The sequence below is a fragment of the Nematolebias whitei genome, chromosome 3, assembly GCF_014905685.2.
Source record: "Nematolebias whitei isolate Nwh7 chromosome 3, NemWhi1, whole genome shotgun sequence".
Taxonomy (NCBI): Eukaryota; Metazoa; Chordata; class Actinopteri; order Cyprinodontiformes; family Rivulidae; genus Nematolebias; species Nematolebias whitei.
Window position 1 is genome coordinate 23,257,661 of NC_056500.1, and position 9,636 is coordinate 23,267,296.

The 9,636-nt window shown below is 39.4% G+C and overlaps 1 protein-coding gene across 1 annotated transcript in view; it reads left to right on the forward strand.

The window, feature by feature from the left end:
* ankrd24 (ankyrin repeat domain 24) overlaps positions 1 to 6,861 on the forward strand; it is a 15,073-nt gene extending 8,212 nt beyond the window's left edge. Inside the window, exons 15-22 of the mRNA XM_037674682.1 lie at positions 193 to 356; positions 656 to 1,416; positions 2,507 to 2,823; positions 2,986 to 3,219; positions 4,704 to 4,880; positions 4,962 to 5,120; positions 5,247 to 5,312; positions 6,793 to 6,861. Coding sequence (XP_037530610.1) covers positions 193 to 356; positions 656 to 1,416; positions 2,507 to 2,823; positions 2,986 to 3,219; positions 4,704 to 4,880; positions 4,962 to 5,120; positions 5,247 to 5,312; positions 6,793 to 6,861 — 1,947 coding nt within the window. The remainder of the gene's footprint in view (positions 1 to 192; positions 357 to 655; positions 1,417 to 2,506; positions 2,824 to 2,985; positions 3,220 to 4,703; positions 4,881 to 4,961; positions 5,121 to 5,246; positions 5,313 to 6,792) is intronic.
* The last annotated feature ends 2,775 nt before the right edge of the window (positions 6,862 to 9,636 follow it).

Here is a 9,636-nt window from a genome sequence, read left to right on the forward strand (position 1 = left end):
ATATGTGTATATGTGTATATATGTATATATATATATATATATATATATATGTGTATATATGTATGTATGTGTGTGTGTTTCCATTAGGTAAAGTTATTAAACAGCATGGGATAAATGTTCGTTGTTATGCTGATGATTTTCCGTTATAGTTAAAAACCCCGATGACACCCCGTCCATCTATGTTTTGTCTAGATGCTGGAGATGTTTGAGAAAGATGACACCGACATGCAGGCTCCAAGCCTGGACTCAGTCCCTATGGCTCAGTACGAGACCCTGAGGAAGGAGTTTGAAACCCTCCAGGAACGCCTCTCACAGGCTCAGGCTTCTCTGGAGGTCTCCGGAGTGTCTGAGGAGCAGTGAGACTGATTTTATTTTTGATAAACCTCAAGCAAAATCATATTTTGGATGTGCGCGCTTTCTTTATATCCAAGCAACTTCAGCAGGATTTGTTTGAAGCTTCTTCAGAAGCTTTTTTTTTTTACAAGTTCTTTACATTTTATTACAGGTGTAGTTAGGCAGCAGTTTATGTTATGTAGGTTTTATGTTCAACTTTGTAACACTAAAGTTGCCAATTAAATTTTGTTGAAAAACGTCAATTAATTTTCTTAAGGAAAGTATTTACATTTTTATGTGTTTTGCATTTCTTGTTTTGTAGTGATGAGACATCTCAGGAAGAAGACGCAGTTGTGGAAAGCACAGACGCTCTGAAAGAAAAGCTGCATGAACTGGAGGAGCAGTTGGCCTCCTCCCAGTCTGAGCTAGAGGAGCTAAAGGAGCAGATGCGCCTTGGAGTGCTTTCTGTGGATTGCATTGAAGAAAATATAGCCACAACAGTTGCTGGGGCTGCAGACGATGATGGCGCGAGCCAGGAGGCGCAGCAGCTGAAAGCCAGGGTGACAGAGTTAGAGGAGAGGCTTGCTGGGAGGCAGGGCGAGGCCGAGGGTCAGACCAGTGACACAGTCCAACAGCTGACAGAGCAAGTGAAGGAACTCCAGGCTGCTCTGACCCAGAAAGAGTCTGTGCTAAAGCAACAGAAAGGCAAAGGAGGAGAGACAGAAACTGTGACGTTGCTCCGTGACAAAGTTGCTGAACTGGAGGCAGTCCTGGCAGAGAGCAGGTCATCAGGGAAAGAGGGAGAAACAGCTGGAAATGGAGATCAGGTTCTTCGGCTTCAGGAGCATTTGGCTGAGCTGCAGGGAGAACTCAGGAAGTGTGTCCCCCGCTCCGAGCTGGAGGAGGTTCAGGTGACTCTCAGACTTCAGTGTGAGCAGCTAGCTAGGGAGAGAGCAGATGTGGCAAGGAGACTCAACAACGCCCTTCTAGAGCTGGAGAGACTCAAACCTCCTGCAAGTGGAGATGATGACGAGGAGGAGGAGGAAGAGCATTCAGAGAGCTCCGAGCCCTCTGTCATGTCAGGTGTGCTTCAGTAACTTTTCAAAATTCAAACAGCACATTGGTTTTGCATTTGCCCACAAGGACTCCTCTCTTTGTGTTGATGCTGATTCAGCATATTTCTTCTTTTTTTTTTTTCAGTATGTTTTCTACAATTCATACTTTCTGCTATTTTATATTTTATTTATTTTATTTTATTTTATATTTTATTATTTTATATTTCATGTATCAAAATGTTCTGCTCATTCGGGAGATAGGAGCTATTATTTTTTTTGTAACTGTTATAATATTTTAAATATCTAATATTCTTTTTAAACATTTTTGCTTTGAAATCGCTTCAAATTCTTGAGAAACACTGATTTCTTTAAAATCTACTTCAGCATACGAGTTTTTTGGTCATATGCTACTTATAGTTTTTAGCTAGCTTTTTGCTACATAAAGATTTTACTTAACTTTTTGCAACTTTTTAGCTACTCCTTGTTTAGCTAGCATTTTGCTATTTTTAGATTTATGTTGCTTTTAGCTAGCAATTAGCCACTTTTAGGTTTTAGCTAATCTTTTATTTTTAATTAGGATTTTGCTAATTTTAACTAAGTTTGGACTTTTAGCTATTTTTTGCTACATTTTTTACTTAACCTTTTGCAACTTTGAGCTACCCTCTTGCTACTCCTAGTTTAGCTAGCATTTTGCTATTTTTAGATTTTTTGCTAACATTTTGCTGCTTTTAGCTAGCATTTAGCCACTTTTAGTTTGAGCTAATTTTTTATTTTTAATTAGGATTTTGCTACTTTTAACAAAGTTTTGACTTTTCGCTAGTGTCCTTTTTGCTTTTTTTTTCATTCAACCTTTATTTAGAGAGGTTAATCCCATTGAGCCTTGAGGACTCATTTACAAGAGAGACCTGATTTCAACAAAGAATGATGACAACAGTGGACAACAGCTACAACAATAGACAGTTATAAAAAGGCATACAGATTTATTTATTTATTTTTAGCAAATAAGATGGCAAAAAAGTAACAAAAACAGCTTTAACAGCTAAGTTGTCATATACCAATCAGCACATTTTCTGCAAAAATACAATTTCTCCATTTTTGTCTCGTTTCTGTCCAATCAGAACACTCCAGACAAGCATTGGCAAAAGTTCGAGAAGAACTGGAGGTGGCCAGGCAGGAAGCAGCCCAGGCTCTGGACTATCTGTGTGCGGAGCGGGAGGGCCGGGCACAGGAACTCCTGCAGCTGAAAGACGCTGTGCCACTATCGAAACATAAAGAGGCACTCTCTGCAATATCTGAGCAGTTAGCTCAGACGCTGCAGGAGCTCCAAGAGGAGAAAATCTTACGGGCACAAGCTGAGGAAAGGGTTGCCAGTCTAGAAGCCAAAGTATCGTCCACACAGGACTTCATTTCTAAAGAGGAGCTTGAAAAGGTCAAAGTGAGTAAATAATAAATTAAAATGAAGAAGAAAAACTGATAAGGCAGTATGTTTAAATAATTCTGGTGATATAAATTGACAAGTCATTCGACTAGCAAAGTATAAACTTTTTCCAATCACTTAAAAACAGTTTGTCACCATCCTGTGCCTTTTGTTTGACAGGAGGAGCTGCAGCGCGACCTGCAGGCCTGTGAGAGTAAGGCAGCAGCAGCGCAGGACGCTCTGAGCGACAAGGAGACGGAGCTGAGAGAGCTGAAGTCCCAGAAAGCTGCAGAACAAGGTCTGATCTCGAAGGAGGAACACGAGGCCTTGCGGCTCTCTTTGCAGGCAGAGATCAACGCCAGCACAGCACGCTTCAACGATCTCACTCGGAAACATGAGAAAACGTGCACTGAGGTCGGTGTGTTTATGCGCATGTGTGCTGTTGTGTACTATCAGTTTTGTCCAGTGCAACTTAAGATAAATTGGATGCTATTGTTCCTCTGACAAACTGAGCTGAAGTGTATGAGGGCCTCTGTCCTGCCTTTGCATTATTTATATACTGTATTACTTTCCCTCTACATTATGTCGCTCAGCAGTGCAACAGTAGAGGAAACACAGCGGCGGTGCATGAAGGGCATAACGTAAAGATGTACGCTTTTAAAATTTGAGATTTTTTCCTTCTAGATCACAACGGTCAAACATAAAAAAATCCCTTCATCTTCACTAATCTTATGCAGCCTTAATATATTTGACAAAAACACCGTAATTTTCAGACTATAAGCCGCTTCTTCTTTCACAGGCTTTGAACCCTGCGCCTTATACAACTCTACGGCTAATTTACGGATTTTATTTTATTTTTTTGATTGGCTAACGAGCTTCATGCCGCCAACACATTTAGCCTCGTCACACTCGGGCGCTCACAGAGCAGGGAGGGGGAGATACTTCCTCCCTCCCTGGAGGCTCAACGAAGTATTTGCAGCCACTCAAAATAAGTATGAGTCGTGCATTAATGTGGCACTCAGAGCTCAGTGGGAGGTTTGGATGACTGCAGGCGAGAAATTGTTTATCAAAACTGGACGCATGCGCAGAGCAGGTTTTGCTCAAGCCTGCCGGTAGATCCCGACAGCGGAGCAGTGTAAAAAAAATCCTCTGCAGGAGGAAAATTAAGATGGAGATCAATGACTTCCTGGTAGGCTACTGCAGGGGTTCCCAAACTTTTCCATGCCATGGACCCCCAAACAGCATTAGCTTCTGGCTGAAGCCCCGCCCCCATCACAAACCCACAAACAATGCTACAAAATATGTAAAGAAATATCAACTTTTAGAATGTTTTAACTTTTATTCACTATATTCTATTAATTATTACAACTGCGGAGCATAAAAATGTTATTAACTAACATGTTTTAAACAATGTATTATATTCCCACTGAAAAAAAACAACTTTTCAACAAACTTGACTAGAAGAACACAACAAAAGAAATCTAACCTCTCTCTCAATCATGTTTATCTGGAAATGATGGACACAGATTGTTCTAGTATGCAGTTTTTATTATTATTATTATTATTATTGCTATTTTTTATTTTTGCTTTTTTTCATCTTCTTTCCAGCTTTTTGAGATTTGAAAAACACTGGGTTACTGTTTTATTTTTTTACCAGCTGTATTACAGGCACTGTTCAGAAAAAAACGTTAAAAGTTAAAAAAAGTTAAAATTAAAAGTTTAAAAAGTCTATATTTAACTATCTCTTGTTTCAATGTGGACACTCGCGTCTTATAGACAAGTGCGGCCTATATATACATACAAATTTTTTTTTTTTTTTTTTTAGTGGGTGTGGCTTATTCAGGTGTGCTCAATAGTCTAGAACTTACAGTAAGCACAACTTTCCTCTACTGGTGTAGGTATTTCAGGTTCAGAGAGAGGCACTGTTCCATAAAAGCGAGCGGCAGGCAGCAGAGTCCCAGCTGACCTCAGTGCAGCAACATCTCTCTCAACTCCAGGCCCAGTCTAGTCACATCCAGGAGCTCCACAAAGACATCCAGGATTCCCAGGGCCTCATCAAAGAGAAGGACCGCAAGGTGATGAGCTGCGGGGCTGCTTTTACTAGATGCTCCTGAGGTTTTGAGGAGCTATATTAAATGTGTTGGTTGGTTGTGCAGATAACAGAGCTGTCCAAGGAAGTGTTTCGACTAAAAGAGGCGTTGGGAGCTCTGTCACCTCCTCTTGGGATCACATCTTCCTCTTCTATCCAACATTCTAACCCTGGACAGCAGATGGCGCTGCAGAACAGGATATCTATCCTCACTCAACAGCTGCAGGTGAGTCAAAATGCCAAGGAAGGGATACCTGTTTTGATATATAGTACCCAGAGTGATGTTTTTGTACCATAATATGGTATATCAAAGAGTCTGGATCTTCATTGTATTTTTATTTATTAATTTCAGGACTGGGAGAGGAAACACAAACAAGTTGTGGCTGTGTATCGCTCTCATTTACTGTCAGCTGTACAGGTCAGTTGAGGTGACAAACAAATAAAAATAGCGTATTGTAAAGTGTTTACATGCCACATTTACTGTGCATGCAATATTGATCATATACTGCATGATTGTTGGAGAATTGTCATTCTCTGGTGTGAACAACAGAACGATCTGGATGTAGAGGTAGACTGTCCTCCACTAGTTATGTTTCAATGAAATTATGAGCTCATCATATTTATTTTCTAATGCACTAAACACATCTCTTCTATGAGGGATTCTGTTAGTTGAATTTCTAATTCATCCAAGTTTGTGACACAAACAAAAGTCATTATCTCTTCTATTTAAAAAAAAATGAAGAGAATTATTGTAAATCTAAATATTTTTGGCAGCTAGAAGCATTGTTTGGTTCTTGATTCTCTATAAACTCATTTAAAACACACATAAGCTGTCTTTATGGCACACTGAGCACTGATTGGTGTTTCAATCAAGTTACACTGAGCGATGCAGACACAGTCGAGAAGAAGTGCAGAATCAAAACCAACTTCATTGTCATTGCACCATTAAGCCCAACGAAATACATTCAGTGCAGCCGTCCAAAGAAAACAAGGGTAGATGGAGGTAGCCTTCTCCAAGCTCAATTCTTTCATGCCAGCAAGTTCCAGGAGCTTCAATTGGCCTGCGATTATCAGAAATTGTGTCCAGCTTACGGTTTAGCTTGCAAAGCATCTGAGTGAGCGCTCAAAGCACGGGACAATCCATCCCATAAGGCAGGCAGCCTCATAATTGCCAAAACTGCTGCAGACGTCTTCCTAATTAATCAATTTCCCAGGTACCCGCCGATTCCAAAAAAGCAGAAACCCTGTTATCATAAATCTAATTATGAACGTGTTTTCAACATCCTCAATGGACAGTCATTTTCCATACACCCAGGAACCCATGGTATATCCAGCTGCATGTGTCCCTTCAGGGCATGAAGGTTCTCCTTCACTCTGTCTTCTTGTCGAGAAAATTTGATCAATTTCGTTGAGAGACCAGATCCATAATAATTTTTGGTTTGGAAGATGTGTAAAGAGAGGCTCTGAGACAGATTCACAGGACAAGAGCAAAAGCAGGCAGGAGGGAGGCAGGAGAGGGAAATAAAGCGTCTGTCTTCGTTGAGAAAGGCCTGTTTTATAGTTTATAAGCTTATGTAGTGTTTTTATTTATAATCTACTCATAATCTGACAAGGTTGAGTCCGGTCCTCTGGATGGATTCTTCTTTGTTGAAACATATCATCTTTTATCCAAAAGACTTCAGTCTGAGGAGGACCAGACTGAACCTTGCTAGATTTATCTACCTGGATTATTGAGCATGCATCAGAACCATCTACTCATAGTTTTTGCAATTAAAGCTGTGAAATGGGCAGAAAATGAAATCAGCGTTTCTCTGTGACGTTGTAGACTGTAGATATGAAGTTGCAGCAGCTGGAAGCCTCAGTATTCTCCCTCTGGTTCTGGGTGTTGTGCTCAACAGGGTCACATGGACGAAGAAGTGCAGCGTCTGCTACTTCAGATCCTGAGGATGACACAACAGGGCTACTGAAGCCTCCGCAAGTTTCTGCCTCCAACTTCTACATTTAGCAGCACTGAAAGTAACAGATCTCAACAACAACCTCAACAGGACCTCATTTCTCAGTGCAAACATCACTGATCTGTGGTCACACATTGCTGCACAAGTGATACACACACATATATATATATATATATATATATATATATATATATATATATATATACTTCAACCGCCTTAATGCTTGACTGACAACCAAACATCACAAGAACTGAAAGGGAAGTGCCTTTTTTTTCCAGCAGTGTTGTGAAGCTTCACATCTGCTGTCGCCAATTGGAGAACCGGTAAGAAGGTTTGTGCTAATTTGAGAAAAAGTGACTCACCAGTACGGTGTGACTGAGGGACTGTAATAAGTCATGAGTTGTAACATGTGGATGAGTTAAACGTTCAAAGAAGATACATGAACATCTGCTGCCATGAATCAAAACATTAAAATCATTACCAGCTTTAAATAACCTCTTAAATGCTGCAGTAAACTGGAAGTAGAATTAGTTCAATTAACAGTTCAGATCTTTTGGAGTGGGGTTCTGTGGAAAAGTTATAAACAGTTAATATCTTACCTGTCAAAGATAGCTCTTTGAGCATGTTTAGCTAGGGGAAATAATTTAATTCTGGCCAGATTAACAATCTGGCAGCTAGTCTGAGCAGGACTAAGAGCAAAGTGGACTGTTGTCATTTTAAAGTGACTCCAGGTTAAAAAGTTTTCAGACCCCACCAAGTGAAGGAGCTTGAAATGATCTTCAGAAAGCAAAAAATATTAAACTGACTGTTTATAGCTTTTTTTCTGTTTGGTACACTAAATAAAAAAATATACAGAAAAAAAAAAATCATAATTTCTTCTATGATTTTTTCTTGTCTGATTTGCTTGTTAGCCATGATTAGATGTTAGCAGCGACCGTCAAGCTGCGGCTCTTTCCTGCCGTAAACACTGCTTTACATCAGTGTCAATTAATTGTGCATTATTCCAATAAAAATATGTTATTCGTGACAAAAGTGCTCCGTGCCGGAAAAGCTCTAGCGAGCTGCTGATGCTACTTTGTGCTTTTAAATAATCATCAATTTCTTTCCAAGTAACTGCAGAGAAAACTCACAGCAGTGTAGTTGTTAAAAATATTTGCATGAACTCATAAATCTTTGACAGTGGAATTATTTTAAGATGACAGCAATTCACTTTAAACGTGTTGGCCCCACTTTGATTAGCTGTTAGCATGCTAATCTGGTCCGATTTTAATTATTTCTAGAAACTGAGGTTGTTCAAAGAGATACTACTAAAGGTAAGAAGTTGAATGTTTATAACTTCTCCACAGAAATCCCACTTTTCTTTTACTTTGTGTGAATTAGGTCTGTGTGTGTGTGTCCAGCTGGAAACACTGCGTTTGTGTCCACATCACTGTGGCATTGTTAGGATGTGGTGGTGGTGGATGAACCCAAAGTGCAGGCAGGACTCGGACAACTAATTAGTTTTATTAAAAATGAACAAAAAGCTGACATGGCAACAAACGTAAATGACACTGGGGAGACATGGAGGGAGGTAGAAAACGACGCTACTCGAGACAATGCCCAGACAAAGAAGAACACAGATGTAGGGATGTTGATGACAGAGAATGACAAACACCTGGGACAGAGACAATCAGAACAGCTGGAGACGCAGGAGCTATAGGACAGAGCACAAGAGGGAGGCACACTAACAGACCCAAATCCTCACAGACATAAATATATAAATATATATCTCTTCATGACAACAGAATCCCATGATGGATTTGGTCTGTTACAACAGTGTAATGAGCCGTGGTGCAAGAAGAAGTTAGGGCAGGTTGAACATGAAAAAAAGTTCAAGGTGTTGAGTAGGTCAGGTCCCCGGATCTTGCTGCACACATGAACAAAAGACAGAAGCAGCACTAGGACCATCCCCGCCAGTTTGAGGTTTCTAATACCAGGAAGTGAATGCAAAACTGAGCTTTGTGAAGACTGAATGACGTATGTGTTGGTGCGATGAGCCCACTGGTTTTACATAATTTTGTTATAATAAAGAAGGAGAACTTATTCACTGTTGTTGTGGTCATTCTTAAAAAACATGTTCATACACATACACACATTTTCTCTACTGTCAATTATTTTCGGTAGGTGGGAACTTTAAATTAGTTTGTCACATGAAAATGACTGTAAGAGCATACAAGAAAACATTTGAACTGTATCCTTTTATAACTGATTTTATTGTAAAAAAACAAAAACAAAGGTAAATTCTGAGAAATCAAAAAAGGTCTTTAAATAAAATCACATTTCGTCTTCACCAGAAACAATGCCGTTCATCTCATGTTGCTGTGCATTCAGGAGGTCGACACTATAAAAACAGTGGTGGGCTCAATAAAACAAGCCAATAAATGCAGTTAGTGCTGCAGGGTAAAGGTAATCATTGTGGTAAGACGTCCTGAGCTGGGAAAAGTAAAGGCCTAAAACCACTTGCTGCAGAGGAGAACTGGTTAATTAATTCGAAACTAAATCATTGATGGGATTTTCCTGAAAAAGTCAAAGCAGAATAAAACTGTTATGACTCTTAATCAGGGGCAGCTTACATCACTGTTTACAATTAGAAAAGCTTAATCATCCTGATTTTTCTTTATCTATTTTTATTATTTATCCACTGGCGTGACAAGAAAATGTCAGTCATTATTAAATCATAAATGCACATTATATATATACAGTATATATATATATATATATATATATATATATATATATATATATATA